This window comes from Saccostrea echinata, unplaced genomic scaffold (genome assembly GCF_033153115.1).
Source record: "Saccostrea echinata isolate AGI-Se365-2 ecotype Australia unplaced genomic scaffold, CSIRO_AGI_Sech_v1 ptg000054l, whole genome shotgun sequence".
NCBI classification, from domain to species: Eukaryota; Metazoa; Mollusca; class Bivalvia; order Ostreida; family Ostreidae; genus Saccostrea; species Saccostrea echinata.
This window is the reverse complement of record NW_026889803.1, coordinates 4,055,505-4,073,727: the sequence shown is the minus strand read 5'-3', so window position 1 is coordinate 4,073,727 and position 18,223 is coordinate 4,055,505. Positions and strand designations below refer to the sequence as shown.

General features: G+C 32.2%; 2 protein-coding genes across 3 annotated transcripts; one reads left to right on the top strand and one right to left on the bottom strand.

Moving 5' to 3' along the window:
• The first annotated feature begins 1 nt into the window (after nucleotide 1).
• LOC133205540 (phosphopantothenoylcysteine decarboxylase-like) lies at nucleotides 2-5,429 on the top strand. The gene is made up of 5 exons (XM_061341375.1): nucleotides 2-129; nucleotides 1,919-2,014; nucleotides 3,479-3,607; nucleotides 4,618-4,786; nucleotides 5,192-5,429. The coding sequence occupies exons 1-5, from the start codon at nucleotides 10-12 to the stop codon at nucleotides 5,257-5,259; spliced, it is 582 nt and encodes a 193-aa protein (XP_061197359.1). The 5' UTR covers nucleotides 2-9; the 3' UTR covers nucleotides 5,260-5,429.
• A 3,316-nt stretch (nucleotides 5,430-8,745) lies between these two features.
• Nucleotides 8,746-17,000, bottom strand: LOC133205326 (leucine-rich repeat-containing protein 34-like). 2 transcript variants are annotated; one of them, XM_061341112.1, is made up of 10 exons: nucleotides 16,996-17,000; nucleotides 15,005-15,147; nucleotides 12,646-12,835; nucleotides 12,334-12,417; nucleotides 11,183-11,311; nucleotides 10,814-10,945; nucleotides 10,508-10,626; nucleotides 10,177-10,332; nucleotides 9,741-9,867; nucleotides 8,746-9,302 (listed from the first exon to the last, which is right to left on the bottom strand). In XM_061341112.1, the coding sequence occupies exons 2-10, from the start codon at nucleotides 15,118-15,120 to the stop codon at nucleotides 9,078-9,080; spliced, it is 1,278 nt and encodes a 425-aa protein (XP_061197096.1). In that variant the 5' UTR covers nucleotides 15,121-15,147; nucleotides 16,996-17,000; the 3' UTR covers nucleotides 8,746-9,077. The 2 variants fall into 2 exon arrangements, with proteins under 2 accessions (XP_061197096.1, XP_061197097.1); XM_061341113.1 differs by lacking the exon at nucleotides 16,996-17,000 and adding an exon at nucleotides 15,297-15,316 and having other exon boundaries at nucleotides 15,005-15,130.
• Nucleotides 17,001-18,223: the final 1,223 nt, after the last annotated feature.

The following is an 18,223-nucleotide window of genomic DNA, read 5'->3' as shown; positions in this document are numbered from 1 at the left end:
GTTTGCCCGATGAGCGGAACGGACCAAGAACAAGACAAGAAGAAGCGGGTTATAGTGGGATGCACAGGGAGTGTTGCATCTATAAAAATTCCTTTACTAATTCAAGAACTTAAGAATCTTAATGAGAAGGTAAAATAATTTATGTTCATGTCGATTATAGGACGACCATGTGGTTGTGAAAGGGGGGGGGGGGGGGTGGGGGGGTGGCGAGTCAGATTATTTATTTTCATACCAGTCAAGGACAGATTATTTATTTTCAAGATGATCAAGGATGGAATATTTATTTTTTCCTTCACTTGTTGTCGTTTTAAACTTTTCCCATTTTCACCTTCTTCTCCAGAACCACAGGCCTGACAGGGCCAATTTCAACCAAACTTTGCACAAAGTATCCCTGGGTGAAGGGGATTCAAGTTTGTTCAAATGAAGGCCCACGCCCTCTTCCAGGGGGTGATAATTAAGAAATAGTGAAAATTAAATGGGTAATTTAAAAGTTTGTTCAAATCATGACCCCGGGGATAGGGTGGGGCCACTTTGGGCAATCAAAGTTTAGCAAAGAAATACTTAGAAAAAATCTTTAAAATTCTTCTCTTAAAGAACAGCAAAGTCATGATTAGTCGTATTTATAAGGAAGCATCCTCAGATAGTGTAGATCCAATTTTGTTCAAATCATGAACCCCTAGGGTAAGGTATGGCCACTATGGGCAATCAAAGATTAAATAGGAATACATAGAAAAAAATCTTTAAAATTCTTCAGCAAGGTCACAGGTAAGTCAAATTTATATGGAAAGCATCCTCAGGTAGTGCATCGTCTCAAGCCACGATCCAGAGTCTGCATATATATAGCTCTCTCCTACCCGTGGCTGCTTGATCACAAACAGTGTCATAATATTGAATATTTAATAATTTGAAAGGTCCTGTAAAAGTTCATTATCCGACTATGCTTTATCGCATTGTTCAATATTTTAATGAGCTTCAAAATATTCTCTTCTCATTCAACTACGGCCAGAATGGGAGAGGATATCGTACATTTTGGCTGTGGTTTGCGACAATGCAGGTAGTGTAGATTCAGGTTTTTTCAAATCATGACACCTGGGATAGGGTGGGGCTGGGGGTTGGGTGGGGCCACAATATATTATGTTAATTTTACATAGGAATATATTGGGAAAAAATCCGCTGATAAAAGAACAGAAGGGCCAAAGTTACTCAGATTAGTGTTATGGCCCATGGGCCTCTTGTTTTACATAGTTTACTTAGTCTCGAGTTAGATATTTTAAAACATATGTTATTTCATAGATGTTTTAAAATATTAATGTTAGACAGGTTCATTCATTGGTGGGCAGAAAGCTCATTAACTAAAAGCATCTGTTTAAAGTGCAGAGGTCCTTGTTTGTGTCATTTTTTCCTTTCCATTTGGTGTATACCCTGAACATCTTAAGTGAAAAATTAGCAATTACCGTAGCTTGGGTTGGTGTTTGTAGGGCAAAGGCATGTAAGGAGTGTAGGAAATGTGTCAGGTAGGGAGGTACCAGTAGAATTGCCATTTTTCAGATACTTAGTAGCTCAGTTAATAGTGCACCTTTCTAGACTTCATAAGGCCTGGTATGGATTCTAGCTGGTCAATCACAACTTCTTTCTTTCTGTTACATGGACAACAAGGATAAAAATTAATAAAACATTTCAGTGAAAGAATAATTCATTTCCTTAATATTCTCTTGTTCATGGTATTTTCAAATTGAAATAAAAAGAAATTTTGTTACTAGTACCAGGTATTTGAAGAATGTACAAATTTATCTATCAAGAAATTTTGTTGTAATTAGGATACTGTTCAGATTGTGATCAAATTGTGACTCATTTCTCTAGCAGTAATAAATCTACCAATTAACGTTGTGATATTACATTTTTTTTTGCTGTTTGACAGGTTGAGATCAAGGTAGTAGCCACTGATCATGCCCTTCATTTTTTCAACAAAGACTCTCTTCCTGTTCCAGTACTAACAGATAATCATGAATGGGAGGTAAGCAAGAGTGCTTAGATTTTTTACAACGCCAAGACTCTGAAGGTAATGCATATTGTGTCTCATGAAAACTTTATGTTATTGTTTACCCCATGCTTGAAAAGTAAGGTGTATAATGATAAGGGTGTCTGTCCATTCGTCCATAATACTTGGTTGTATCCATCTCTTATCTGCAACTTCTACTATACCACTAAATAAAATCAAATATGACTTTCACAGAATCTTATTACATAGTGCTATTGTGACCTCCTATTTTTTGGTTCGATCGGACAGATATTTGGGATTTCCTGTAGCAAGACATGGACACTGCCATTCTTTTCATAACAGTGGGGGTACCAATCTCTCATTCGCATCTCGTTATATACCACTGAACAAAATTTAATGAGACTTTCAACAAATCGTTATTTACAAATGCGATTGTGCATTTACTTTTTATTTTAATTGGGCAGATATATGGAGTTTCCCATGGCAAAACCTGGACACTGCCATTCTTTCTCTCAATAATATTGGGGGTACCCATATTTTATCTGCTCCTATACCACTGAAGAAAATTTAATGACACTTTCACAGAATCTTCATTACATAGTGCCATTGTGTACCTTCTATTCTATGTTCTGACTGGGCATATATTTTGGGTTTCTCATAGCAAAAAATGAACTTCACCATTATACTCATGTGAGCAGGGGTATCAAGTGCTCACAGTACTTTCAGTTTATAATTGCCATAATGGCTATATATGGACTGTGGATATAAGCCTAAATAGCTCTGTGATTAGAGACCCTGACATGTTATGCAGAGGTCTATGGGTTCTGGTCCAGCCATTATTAAAAAGCTAGGTTCACTCTTTACATAAAATGGTTGTCATTATACCAATTTATTGACTGTCACCCTTTGTCCCTCTTCTAACATCAATATAAAGTAGAGACTTAGTGCTTTCATTTCCTGTATCAAAATTTCTTTTGAGAGCCCAGGTACTGGAAAACAGGCTTTGTAAAATTGCAATGTTTGTGAATTTTGAAGAAAATAAGTGGATTTGAGTACCTTCAACAAAGAATTACAATATGAGCACACTCCTTGGTCCAAAAAAAAACATGTTTTAAAATAGTTTTATTTATTTAGGATCAGGAAATGTGCTGTATAAGAAATATCGAAAAAGAGCTAAAACTTTTGGCCTTTTTTGAAGGAATTTTCAGGATATGGGAATAATGACACATTTCATGATGTCATAATGCATTGACAAATGAGAAAATTACCTCTTATTTGAAAGATATGTAGTCAGCTAGGGTCCAAGTGATATTTAATGCATTGTCAACCAAAACTGAACAGGTTTGATTTTTCAGAAATTCACAGGGCCAAAAAAGGCCCTAAGCAAACCTTACTCTTTTCATTATGTAATTGTTCATTCCTCTTTCCTACTACATTTTGTAAAAAGCATTTTATTTGATTAGGAATTGACTTTTTCAGATGTGGAAAAGTGTGCAGGATCCAGTTCTTCATATTGAGTTAAGGAGGTGGGCTGACATGCTGGTGATTGCCCCAGTAGACTGTAATACACTGGCTAAGATAGCTAATGGGCTCTGTGACAACTTACTGGTAGGAGACAACTGCATAGAATAGGAAAGAAATTGTAAAATTCATACAAAAAAAAAACAGTAATTTTAAATTTATTAAATGTGCAGATTGCAGTATTAATGGGTAAATTTTGATTTCCCGAATTGTTCTTGCTGTATGCCTTAATGCCTTTAATGTTTGAGGTGGTCTGTACCTGTAGCCCTGCAATGGTTGAAATTAGTAAAATTACAAATACCAATATATAAATTCAGTATTCAAATAGATCTGATTTCACTACCAAATAAAGTCAAAAATATGAATATGTATCAATATTAGCTCAACTTGACAAAGTTGAAAGGAGTTTATACTAAACCCCAGTCATGAGAGTTGTCTTAGAGTTTTAGGAGCAAGTCTTTTCCCTAGTAACTATAAGTCCCATTTGGACAAAACTTGCATGAATGATACATCTAGGGATGCCCAGTACTAGACTTGCTTTTGATGCTGCTTCTGACCAATATTTTCTGGAAGATTGAAAATGTCAAAGATTTTGGAGCAGGTCTATTCCCAGGGAAGTATAAGCTCTATCCTGACCAAAATTGCATGATTGGGGCATCAGGAGATGCACTCTAGCAGATTTGTTTCAGACCCTGCATCTGACCTTCATATTCTGGATGAATAACAGAATAAATTTTTGGAATAACTCCATTCTCAAGTAACTATAAACCGTATCATGTCCAAAGTTGCATGAATGATACACACTATTAGAATTGCTTTTGATGCTGCATCTGACTTGCATTTTCTGGATGAGTGACCACATTATTTTTTTTGAGAAGATACATTCCCAATTAACTATAAGACCTGTAACAAACTATAAGTAATAACTGTAAGTCCTACCCAAAACTGAACTTGCATATTAAATATAACATCTAGAGAAGAACACTAACAGAGCATTCATTTGGTAGGAGACTTTGCCTTACTTAAAAATAATGTGTTGAGGTGAAATTTGTAAATTTTGATTGCCTATGTTTTTTCTATATCACCATCTATTACAGACATGTATAGTAAGAGCTTGGGATCTAAATAAGCCATTATACTTTGCCCCAGCCATGAATACCTACATGTGGGAGCACCCGATCACAGCACAACAGATAGAGACACTAAAGAACTATGGCTATAAAGAAATCCCCTGTATTGAGAAAAAGTTAGCATGTGGAGACACTGGTAAGTGAAAGATATAAACAGAATTCTAAGATTTTGTTTTAGTCTACATGTATGTACAAAAACATTGTAAACTACTTCCGCATTAACATCTGACAGCCAAAATCTGTTTGTTATAATATCCACAGTTCATTATATCTAGTTGAAAACTTCTTATTCTTGGGGACATAATATGTTCTGTTTTTGAAGCTGTTGTTAACCATTAGTGTATTCATCTTCAAACATGTTTTATTATGTATGATTTCAGTCTTAATATCTTTCTTAATAGGAAAACTTGTCTTTATTTGTAAAAGAGAAAAAATATTTAAAATAAACAACAAAATTGTTGCATCAATGACAGCATCTGCTTGTTATAGAATTGCTTGAGGCAAAATACTGGTAAACTGATAGATACACTTGATATTTCAGGATTTGGAGCAATGGCAGAAGTTTCTACAATTGTAGGATATATAAAGGAAGCTTTGAACTTGACATGAAATTTCCTAATTCTTAGTTGTACATAATCTTAGAGTAGTGGACAGCATTCAAAGTTTCTTTTGTTGATATTAGCTAATTTATGAAGAAAAGTTGACTTTTTTTGGTTAAAAAGGAAGTTTTTTTATCATGCCAAATGCAACAGAGAGAAAATAAAGTCATCATCTGATCAGCTCTTGTGTTATGTACTGCTGTATATTTTTATGGTTTTTCAGTTATTCTCATCACCACAATACAACAATGAACAGGTACAGTATGTCAAGACAAAACAGTTATGCTTTCACAAATGGCCATTCAAATTAGAAAAAAAAATCAAGAGAGTTTAATTTACTATATAAGCCCTGATATACCATTTAAACCCAGTAAACCCAGGATGTCTACATGATATTTAATAAAAGTATTCAGATTTTCTTGTGGGTATCTGCATTATCACATCACAAATAAATCATTGCTCCAGTTTTAAAAAAAAATTGTTACAAATGGCCAAATAGTCTAGTCAATCTAACAAAAAATAGGCTCAACCTCAAACTAATTGTAACAGAAATTATTTTGTAATTAATAAATTCAAGTACATGTATATTTGAAATATATGGAGTAAAAAGTCTAGAAAAATCTAATGAGGGGAAAGCATGATTTTGGCATATTTATTTACCTATCAAAGTTACTATACAAAAGGGGCAATAACTCAGTAATTTTTCTGAGATGATAGGAGAAAATTGTGTATTTTTCAAAATAGCTTGATCTGGTTAAAAATGTTTGATATAATATATGATATCATTTAGTTGCATAGATAAAATCAATAAAAAATGAATGTTTTGAAATTAACTTGATATTTTTTTGCCTTTTTTGTAAATATGAATTTTAATAATAATGTCAGAGAATACATGTACAAAGTTTAGGGGGAAAAAATATATACATGTATGTTTTAGTTTGAAAAATTAATTTCAATTAGTATCTTAATACTAAATACAATAAAAAATAAATATGTGAAGGGATCAAAGATAAAATTTGACCTACATAATACTGTATGTGTACTTAAAAAAGTGGGCTTCATATTTTAGCGGCTTTGGCACAGACAATGATGCGCTAATTCATGAATATTGCTAATAAATCATTTATTAATACAATACATGGCACGGACAAGTGTAGCACTAATTCATGATTATGCCAACAACTCCATACCCCTTGATTGTGCTAAAGGATGTATTCGTTATAACAAAAGATTTGACCTATAGGAGAGAACATTTTTCCGGAAAAAGTCACATTTAAAAATCAATGTTCTTTAGTTGTTTTCTATCGTATATTTGTCTAAATTTTTCAAATCTGCATTTTGAACCTAATTTTTTTTTATTTGCAACTTTGAAATTAACCTCCAAAGTTGGTGAAAACAGTATTTTGTCCATTAAAGCACTAATTTTTGTGTGAATTTTGGCATAGAAGTTCTTCAGGGCAGGCCTGCCCCTAAATTAAATTATGAAATTTTAGATTTTGATCTAAAGAATGATTTAAAACAAGATTTTTTTAGGGGCACCCCTGCCTTAGGGTCGAAATACATAAAAAACCTACAAAAAATGCGAAAACCTATTTCTGTCATACTGGATTATATTTATGGAGTATGTTTTTATAGTCAGTATAGGTCAGAGAGATAGATCACAGACTCTTACAATGGACATTTTTAGTGTCCTGGTTCGAATCCACCTGTTGGCACACTTATTTTTTCAAATTTTACATCTTTATAAACACGCACTTTAATTTTTTATAAAGGCTTTTGCATTTTACTTCCATTTTCTTCCTTAAATGCATGTTTGCTGTTGATATAAAAGACACTTATAGAAATGCAGATCATAAATTCTCTTTAACTAAACGCAATCAACCGGAACTATATACCTCAGTGTAAGCACACTTTGTTCGAGGACACAAATCATTCACTTTGTGTTACTCGATACTGCAGGTGTCACGAAAAAATAAATCATGCCGAGCAAAAATTGCTGTGTTTGTCTTTCAAGAACATCTCTGGGTAATAGTACTTTTGTGCCAGTGGGAGAGATACTGCGCTATGCAGAGTAGATGCAGTTCATTCCTCGGGAAAATTGTGTGCATTGGCGACGTTATGTCAAAAATGCAGGAGGAAGGGTTACAGATTAGACTGAAAAGAATGTGGTAAGGTCAGTTAAGGTTTTAAGCCCTGTTTCCATTACCCAGGCATCAAGTAAGGACCCTCATACAAAGGATGTATATGTAAATACCTAGGTAGGGTCATATGAACACACAGTTGACTAGAACTAAATCAAGAAACAAGAAACTACACGCATGTGGCCTAAAGTCAACGACCGGAATGGATATCGATAAGCTCTTTCTAAAGACTGAAACCAATATCGGCCCTATAGGTCAACACATATATTTACCTAGAAGTGATCCTTTTGAATACGCCAATCTATGTACACTTACAGTATTCTGATAATTAACTTCAACAAATTTTATTGTGAAGTAAAAATTGCAACATACACTCCAAAATGGGTCAACATATCTGAAATAAACTTTTGTATGTTATAAAATTACATCTAAAAATGTCATTCGTTATAGTTTAATTCACTTTGAGATAGAAAAGTGCACCAAGATAGGGATTAAAAATCATTGTAATCACAAGAATTATGCCCCCTTTTCTATGGTAGTTTATGGAAAATTAATGTACTACAAAATGATACTTCCACTCTTTAAATTTTGCTAGATTTTTTATCCACATTTTTTTTATTGAGCTCTACAGTTTATTTTTCATGAGACATTTCTGTTGCAGTTAGTTTGATGTTAAACCATGAATTGACTAGACCAACAAATTTTAAGTTATATTTCAAAAGAATTCATAAACATTCAATTTTCTATTTGCTAGTATGAAGCTTTCTATAGATAATGACAGCATAATCCTCTGTATATATCAAAGTCTGAAATTGCACTGTGGGATGACAGTTTATCAGTGGGTATACATTGTTTGATTATTTCCTTAATACAAAGTACACAGTATTTCAGTCATATTTTTGCAGTATAAATATTAATGTCCTATTACTAGTTTTGGAAGTTTTTTGGGTTTCTCTGGCAGCCCCCAGTGAGCCTACTCTTTTTTGAAAACTTACCCATGCCAAGGGGATTGTAATTCTCGACACAAGGCATCATGACGGACTTAACAGGGCCAGTTTGTGCATAACAAAAACTATAGCTATATTTATCAGCTGTATTTATCATATCAGGTACACATACATTGTATACTGTAGATCACCAAATTTTTGTGACACCCTTATTTTCACAAGTTAGCAATTTGGTATTTATAAGCGAGACAAAATTTTCATGAATGTAGGTTATTGCTGAATATATTCCATGCTGATAAAAATATACGCATGAATGAAATTTTCATGGGTAGACTGTCTCGCATAATTACCCGAAAATAAAGTTTCACGAATAATAAGTGATTAAAAGTACAAGTTTCAAAACATAGATATTGAAAGATATTTCACAATTTATTTACAAATTTTTAATAACATTCCTGGAAAGTTATGTACAATATTTACATATTTTTATTACATGTACATGAAATTAAAACTTTCAACACTTACTGTGCCACCTGCTTGCAGGTTAGTTTTTCAGATCCAGACTTATTTGCAGTATGCACACAAATAAAAGAATCACACACATATTTATACAAATTTACAAATAAATTTTAATGATTAAGTTACATGTTTCATTGATGTGAACATTTGTGTTAAGTTAAATGAGTATGTTACAGAAAATGAGAAGTAAAAAATGAAATGTCTAAATTTTATAATGAAGTCTAATATGTGGTGAAATTCTTGATTGCAACAACATCGGACCCTCGTGGGTTTTGTCCCCTTGGCTGCCAGCTAGGAACATCATCTCCGTAACTTGGGGCATAGTAATAATGTCTGCGGATTGTATTGTTTAATTCACAAAGCTTTGTTACTCCATCTACTACATAGGCACGGATGTCTGTATTCTCTGAGTTTATTCTGCCACTCTCCAGTAAATTAGCAAAAGCCTGGGGAAAAAATGATTATCCATATGAAATACAGTCTAATTCTTATTTATCAGGAGATGCTTTCTTATGAATTGTCTCTGATCTGTGCATTTTTATTGAAATTAAAAATGAATATTATTTCAAGAGACATATACAAGTATATTGGATCTAATTTTATGTATTTGTCTAATCAGCACCAATGCACTTAACAAATTTAAAAGGGCAACTGTTAAATATACTTTATTTAAACACAATTTATTTAAAAGGGAATATTAACTTTAAAAAATACAGAAGTTTGTCAGGGTAGTATCTGTCATCCTTAGATGTGACAATCGGAACACAGAACAACAAATTGTGAAATTCAAAATTGCCATTCTTATTTCTTAACACTTCATTGATTCATATTTGAACTTAAATATACATAAATTTTAGGCAAGTTTTCTTATAAATTTCACTTACAATAGTTGCTGGTTCCTCCAGTTTGTTCCCCCAGATAAAGATTTGTTCAAGAGATGTATTCACTTTCAGGGCATCAGCCAAGGCACACAGCCCTTTGTTTCCAATATTGTTATATGACACCACCAGTCTAAGAAAGCCCAAAATCAGATTTAGAATTAACCAAATGACTGTCAAGAGAGACTTCATTCTAAGCTATAACTTGTGTTGAGATACAGTATATGAAATCAAGAATCAAAGAAACTTAGAAATTGCAAACATGTATAAGTTGTACCATTTAATACTTGCATTAGAGTCAATTCCCCAACTTAATATTAGCAGAAAAATATAAGTGCAATTTATTAAATTTTATGAAAACATCATGTTATATGTATTACCATTATAGAAGTTTTATTTTTCCCTGACAGCATATCTCTCCACTCATGAAGTGTTGACTTACGTTTTAAGATTAGTGTTGTATGTACCAAGAGCTTCTGCAATATGACAAGCCCCATCATCTTCCAGTCTGTTATAACCGAGATCCAGAATCTCAATAGCCGTGTTTTCCTTCAGGACCTTAGCAAGCTCTAATGCACCATCTCTGGTCACTCTATTGCTATAAATATTAATCTAATGAATGAGTTCAGAGTTTAAAAAAAAGAATATATGAATTGATTTTGGTCTAGGATTTTGTATTTTCTTGGCAATGTGTTATTAGTTAGAAATACAGACGGTTGTTTGTGATAAATTGAATTTGGCAAGTGCATGAATTGACAGTGTGTTTTAATTACCAGCTTAAGTCAAGGTACTTCAGACTATTGTTTTGCATTAAATTCTCTGCAAGACGAGTTGCCCCAAAATCTCTCATGTCATACTTCTGTAAGTGAATTTCCTCTAATGTTGTGTTCACCTGAGAGAAATGGAATTATTTGATGTAATATAATATAATGCAGTCGAATCGAGCTCAAACATATTCGGAAAGATGAAGTTCCCAATACAATAGTTCAGCAAAAACAAAAAATTGCCAAAAAGTCATATTAAACACTAGCTGTATACACAGTCATACCCTTGTTTATCGGAAAAGATCAGAATCTTACATGTAGCATCTTAGCATAGTGCACAGTTGTCTCCTCTTGATGGGTGAATAGAAGTGGTCTGTTGATATTAAGTGCCTTCAATGACTTGTTTTGGTAAAGAACTGTTGATAATGCGATGATACTTTCAATGGTCTGCAAAATGATTTAAGATCAAGTTTATTTCATTTTCAAGAAAAAATGCATGAATACAGAAGAAGGAAAATTTGTGTAAAAGTTTGAGATAGATACATTCCAAACACGGTGCGCATGCACATATGCTGTTTAGAATTTGGCATATAATAACCTCATCAAGTGAACCTTTACACAGAAATTTTATCTTTACTACCCTCATACAAATTAATGATTGATCAATTCCTATAATATACAAACCAAATTACAATCTGCTACATCTAGGGCCTCTAATGTGTTGTTGACTTGTAAAACCTGAGCAAATGCCATGCCGCTTCTATTTCCTATCTTGTTTGCTGTTAATCTCAAAGCTTTTAAACATTGGTTGCTCTGAAAATAGGTACAAGTATTCATATTTATTCTTGGGTAAAAAAAAAAAATCATAAGAGATTGACTTACAACATTCATTTGATTTATCAGTATACTGGTACTTTATCAGATCTTAAGAAGTTATTAAAAAAAAAAACTTTTTAAAAAAAAGCTGCATTGGATGGAAAGTGTCAGACCTAGATCTACATCATGATAAACTTTCAATAAATAACCTTTAAGATGTACATAATTTTACTCAGGACTGATCTATAATACTTGATTAACTGCTAAGCTATACCTTAATAGACAGCCTTCCAAAATAAACAGAGTGTATAAACTATAAAGAATATAAAATTCACCCATAATTGTGTCTTTGTGACCTCTGTTAAATAATTACAGGTATTGTGATATATTTTATTCTTGCTTCATATTGCATATACTGGAAGGAGGATAATCAATCATTTCAATGAAGAAAAATTATGAAAACTTGAAAATATCTTTTTACATTTTCAGTTTCAAATGCAGAAGTATTAAGACATATATTGGCCTATTAAAAACTTACAGGATAAGATTTCTATACAGACATTTATCAGATAAATGGTGGAAAAAATACAAGGCTCTTGTTAGGTATGAATTACAGGATAATTTAGATTAAGGGTACTTTATGTCTGATAAGATTTTGATAAATACCTGGTAGGATGAGCTTTGATAAGTACCCAAACACTTTTGTTGGGTACTTTACTGAATACTTTTGGGCTACACTTTTGGTATTAAGTACTTGTAGAATAATTAGATTTTGGTAAGTATCCACAGACTTTTGTTGGGTACTTTAAATGGGTACTTTCTGACTATACTTTTGATAAGCACCTATAGAATAATTAGATTTTGCTTAAGTACCCACAGACTTTTACTGGGTATGTTAAATGAGTACTTCCTGCCTATACATTTTTTTTTATAAGTACCTGTTGGATAAGCTTTTGTTAGAAGTACCCATAGCTTTTGGAGGTACTTTAAAGGAGTACTTTCTGACTAGTAATAAGTACCTGCAGTGCTTTGGCCAGAGCTTCTCCTCCCTCAGGACCAATGTCATTCCCCATCAGATTTATGTCCTTCAGAGTTGCACTCTCCTACAATGTAGTAAGTCAATATATTTATATTGTCTGTATATTTTTCTGGTGAAAGTACCCAGAATTTAAAAATATCTTGATGACTAAAATTTTCAAAATATATATGCATGATTTCATGCATTTGATACATGCACTAGGCCTAGACTACAAAAAGAAAATTTCACTTAAATAAGATTAATTTTGATGTACACCTTATTTTTGAGATGCTATATCAGATTAACCACACACCTCAATAAGTTTAGCTATATGTTTAGCTCCTTCATCAGTGATATTGTTGAACCTTAGATCTATGCTGGTGACATAAAGGTTGTTCTGTAGTGTTTTGTACAAGGCAATCATGTCATCATCCACAAGGCGCTTGTCTGTTAGCAGGTGGTTGTTCCCAGCAAGATACAGGTGCATGTTTTCTTTGAATTCACTGTGTAAAATTCAATGAAAAGGGAATTCTTTTCTGTTTTCAATTAGACATATCTTAATGATAACAGAATTTTGAATAATTTTAATGGGAATACAGTATCTTGATGAATCCTAATTCATGTGGTACTAGCTGGTAATAATAATTATTAAAATTCTACTTCACATTAAACCCTAAAGTAATTCATGTAAATGATATAATTTTGCATAAATATACAAAATCAAAATAGATACAAGATCTGAAAAGTAAGTAATTTTGAAAGTTTATTTCTTAAGAGATTAGTAAAATTGTTTCATACTATACCTACCAACTTTTAACATTACAATTAAGCCAATATTATTAATGTGTTATTTCAATTGCAAGTCAAACCCACAGATTTTTAGTAATTTTATTAAAGTTTCATTGACAAGTTATCATAATCTATTTTGTTATTACATGTAATCATTTTTATTTAAGCTATTTCTAAGTGAAATTCAAACTTTTCAACGCACACAGTTCAAGGAATGCTGGGATATCATTGATTGCAGAAAACATACATCCTTAAAGAATCTCATTTTTTGTTAAAGATGCTCCGGTCAAATAATCTAGTTTTATGTGCATGATCTCTTAAGCATTTATATATTCAGATTCTTTAAGAATGCTCCAACTTCTGGAGTATTTCATTTTAACATAAAAGGCCAGGGTAGGGATCATTTCATATCATTACACAAACACTTTGGTACATGGATAACATATTGTTACAGTAAATGATGTTTTTAAATAACTTTTTAAAATTTTGTTATAATTATAAATTTAAGAATTGGTAATATACTTCAAAACAGTTACTGACATGGAATATTAAAAGGAGAGTTTCATTGGGAATGCTTGTACCTGAAACGGCTGTCTCTACCACTGCCAATTGAGCTATCGACAAAAGAGAGTCTTTACCAGAAAAGGTGAAACCAAAATATGAAGGGAAAGTTAACCAAAGACAAAGCTTTAGTTTACCAAGTTTGTTTAGACATTTTTATGCTTCAAATTTGGATAGTTCATATTAGATAATAACTATTGTCATGCATATTAAAAGTCAAGTAGTATTCATATGTTCATGCTTCTAGATATTGCACAGAAATGTCTACAAGTGTGTGTGCATATGAGTGTTTTTTGTTTTTTGTTGTTTTTTTTCTTTTCTTATTGAGCTGCAAGTTGTCTTCCATGAAGAAACAGGAAAAGAATGTGTAAATCTTTAAATTGAAATTCTGCAATTAGGGGCAAATATCATAATTATACTGTCATAACTGTTAAACACTAAAAAAAGTTGTCATATTCTTACCCATGATAATTTGTTATTTAGTTAGCTTAACACCATGCAAGACATTTTTTTTAATCAATGCACCAAGAAGGAATAAACTAAACATGGAAGGGTAATTAAATGCTACAACATGCCATCAACAGAAGAAGCATGGATGGACATTATCACTGACAACACATTTCATAACTTATAAAACAGATGGTCAAATATATTACAATTAACCTGTTTTTATAATATATTTTAAAAGAAAAAAAAAAACCATGAAATATAAGAGAAAATACAAAATCCATACTTCTTCAAATGAATTATTAAGTAAAGATTCAATAATAGCTAGAATGTAAAAAAAAATTAACAAGTTGTCCAAGATAGTAACCAACTCAGCGTTTTCATACTTACCCTTTCTTTTTCATTCTGTGAGTGTGCAGTAATTCAAAATTGTGACATTATTCAAATCAAAGTGATAATTATGAAATAATCTTCAAACACGAATGTTGCGTGTTAATTGATAAGTCTTTGGGAGTGAAAGTTAAAAAAAAAAACAGAATGTACATAGATATATTTTTTTCATATGTACAAAAAGTTAGTAGATTAAAAAAAAAAGTAATAGAAAATCTTCAAAATTATTTTATTTGTTAATCATATGGACATGTTATCAAGTGATAGGTACAGAAAAAAATTCTGATCTTGGTTCAATCCATGCATATATTATTCTCAACTTTAGAGTAAATTTAACACATTCAACAGAAAACTGATTAAAATTAAGTTTGAAAATATGATTTTCAGATAACAAGATAAAGAAACACGTGCAAAATATTTCGTAAATCTGTTTTTTTAAGTTTGATTTGATTTGTAATGGTATTTACAATATGATAAAAACTTACAACACTGTTTCCTCTTTCTCCCTTTCAAGCATTTTCACAACATAGGGATTCGGAGTAACTCCAAGTTCCGTGCACACAGCATCATACCTGTATGCTGTTGAGTGTATGTCAGACATGATGCTATTTCTGGGAGGAAAAGAGAACTATGGTACAGAGAAAATTCTGGCTATAAATGAAATAATTTTAATGTATTTTCTTACAAACCATTATCGATTAATTTGAATATTCAATGATAATTAAGGTAAAACTATTAAAATGCATTTTTAACACAGGATCAGTAAAATTTGCTCACCGAAAGAAAAGTACTGAATCTAACTAGCAATCTTCAGCGTCAGGTTGCTATGCAATATTTTAAACCTCGTATTTTCTCGCAGGTGGTTTTTAAAGTTTTAGATATATCGTACATGTATAATTCGATCTTTGTTGCTGATTTTAATTCCTAAAAGTGACGGTATAAAATATATTTTTCGGATAATTTCTATTTAGATTTGCTTAATGTTTTATTTTACTTTCCATAAACTATTTTTGAAAATTTCAAAGCTGGTAATGAGTTTTTATAATCCGGATATTTTTTTTTACCTTCCGGTTTGTATTTTCTTTTTAACCTTTGACACTACAAGAGACTGAGGAGAAATTTTGTGATAAATTATGCTTATTTTGCGTTGAATTACGTCCAACCATCCTTAGCAGAGAAATAGACATTGTGTATTTGTAAAAGTGAAACAATTCCCAACATAGGTTACTGATTTTTGACACAGGTAAGTAGAAGAAACCGGTCACCTAAGAAGGATGTCGTCTGTAGTGTAAGATGACATTATCATCATGTGATAAGCGTATTGTTTACATCTTTAAAAGTTTTGTGTTCATTGTGACTGCATTAGGTTACGCATATCAGAGTGAGGCCTATAATGAAAACACTTGATCTGCTTTCCCAAGGAAATGTCGAGCTTGACACCTTCATATGATATGTAAATCTACCCTATAACCCCCCCCCCCTTCCCTTAGAATATGATTTGTACACTACACGTCACTTATTTTTACCCCATTCACAGGATCAAGGTGGGACATCAGAATTCAGGAGAGAGGAAAATTTGGCATGTAACTTGAATTGTCAATATATAGTCACCATTTTTCTGTAATATGTTGACGATGCGGCCGTTAGGGCGAGGGCCGATACCTAATACGTATTCAGTGTCAATTTAGATTTAGATCCACCTCTTCAAACTGTACGTGACATATGGAACATCTAGATTCTGATGTCACATAACCTTGTATGTTAGTTGCATTACCAAATCGAAGTCTGAAAAGTGCAAATTTTAACAAAGAACGTTGAATCAACTATTTATCTGCAATATCAATTAATTTAAATTAAGGTGAATTTATTATTTGGTGAACTTTTGTTGTTACCATGACAACATAGTTAGCACGGTCGAGTTGCTTATAACACTGGAAATTGTGATTGTTGCACAACTAACTGGTGGTTAGTTGATGTAAACAAATAATGCAATTTAAGTTGTTAATTGTTTTCCAGGATAATAACATTGTTTTTAAAAGCATATCAAAACTTCTTTTAGGCTTTTAGGTTGAATTGTTTATAATTAGGGATTTCGTTTATAACTTGTTAGAATTTTCTCAGTAGAAAGACATGTCAAAGAGAAAACAGCATGAATCAGAGCTGTGTAACAGTGACACAAAATTCAATCCATAACTTAATTGTTCTGCTTTGCCATAAGTATTGTCCATTCAGAGTCAGGGAAATGCTTATAAGTATCATGAGAAAAATGCAGATTGGCTGGAGACAGAGACTCTCACATGGTATACTGTATTATGGACTGTTATTGTAAAAAAAAAAAAAAAAAATTCATGATGCTGGGGATTGATTGCTGTGTTGTGAAATTCTAAAAGCTGTAAAAGTTGTTCAGTTAGTAATAACACTGCATGATATTTGTTGATTTTAAATTTAATTAAAAATATGATCTTTTAATATTGACATTCTTTCTAGGTATTTTGTAGTTTTTTTGTACAGTTTTAAGATGAGCAGTGTACAGTATTTTCACTTAAGTTCCAGTATTTTCAAGGCTTCTGTACAGTATCTATCACTTGTGCCCCTCCCCCCTCCCTCCCCCTTGCAAATCTCAACATAACTCTTTGAATAAAAAGTACATAAATGTTTATGATTGATTTCAAGGTTCCATTGGTAGCTTTGTAATGGCTAATTGGCAAATAAAGTAAGCCAGCAAATATCTGCATTTCTATTACTTGTAATAGCTTTCCAAGCTCCAACATGTTTCTAAATCGGGCAAATTTCTCACCACCAGTCATGCCAAAGCAGCAAGATTGCCATACATCAACAAACTTATCTCAGTCAATGGACATGACAAGCAGGGTTACCAAAGGTAAAAAAGAGGTGCATTTGTCATACAACAGTTAGACAAATGAAGTCCCACTGATCAGATCTGAGAATCTCTATTATATCAGTTAGGCAGTATTATAATCATGAATACTGGAAGGAGCAGTATACTGAATAAATGTATTATGTAATGCAATATAAATATACTTTCTTCAAGTATGGAACAAATGAATATTGTTACAAGAAAGAAGTGAGCTGTGTTTAAGCATCAGACTTAAACATTTGACATAGCATATAAAAATTTCACTATTTTAAATCATTCTTATAATTAAAATGTTTCTGTATGATTTAGTGTATTTACTTTAATTATTATTTTCACTAGGATTTATCGCTTTTAATACATATAATTCATTTTAACCTCATTACTACAAGGAATTTAGATTTTTCCTTTCTATTAAAGGGAGGTATTATTTACTTATACATAGGAATCACTGTGGGTTTTTGTTTGTTGATTTTTTTGGGGGGGTGGGGGGGGGGGGTGGGGGGTGTTATTGTAAACTTCAACTCTTATTTGTTGTGTGTGTTTGTGTTTTTTTCTCTTTTCTTAATTATTTAAAATTAAAATGAACTTATCAATGTACTTCTGAAATTCTCAATTAGATGTTAGACAGATAAAGGAGGAATATCCCAATTTAATTACATATTATACAATTATGGACTCTTTCGGTTGTGAATATGGTTTGTTATTCACCAGAAAAATATCAATATTGACTGTGGCGAAGCTGAGGTCAATACTGATATTTTTCAGGTGAGTAAACCATATTCACCACTGAAAGAGTCCATAATTGTTTTATTATATAGTCCGGATT

Coding starts and splice junctions, on each gene's coding strand:
- LOC133205540 (XM_061341375.1), top strand. CDS start 10: ATGAGCGGAACGGACCAAGAACAAGACAAGAAGAAGCGGGTTATAGTG. Junction 130..1,918: donor TTAAGAATCTTAATGAGAAG/GTAAAATAATTT, acceptor GCTGTTTGACAG/GTTGAGATCAAGGTAGTAGC. Junction 4,787..5,191: donor GTTAGCATGTGGAGACACTG/GTAAGTGAAAGA, acceptor TTGATATTTCAG/GATTTGGAGCAATGGCAGAA.
- LOC133205326 (XM_061341112.1), bottom strand. CDS start 15,120: ATGTCTGACATACACTCAACAGCATACAGGTATGATGCTGTGTGCACG. Junction 12,836..15,004: donor GAGAAAGAGGAAACAGTGTT/GTAAGTTTTTAT, acceptor AATTTTACACAG/TGAATTCAAAGAAAACATGC. Junction 10,333..10,507: donor AAGTACCTTGACTTAAGCTG/GTAATTAAAACA, acceptor TAATATTTATAG/CAATAGAGTGACCAGAGATG.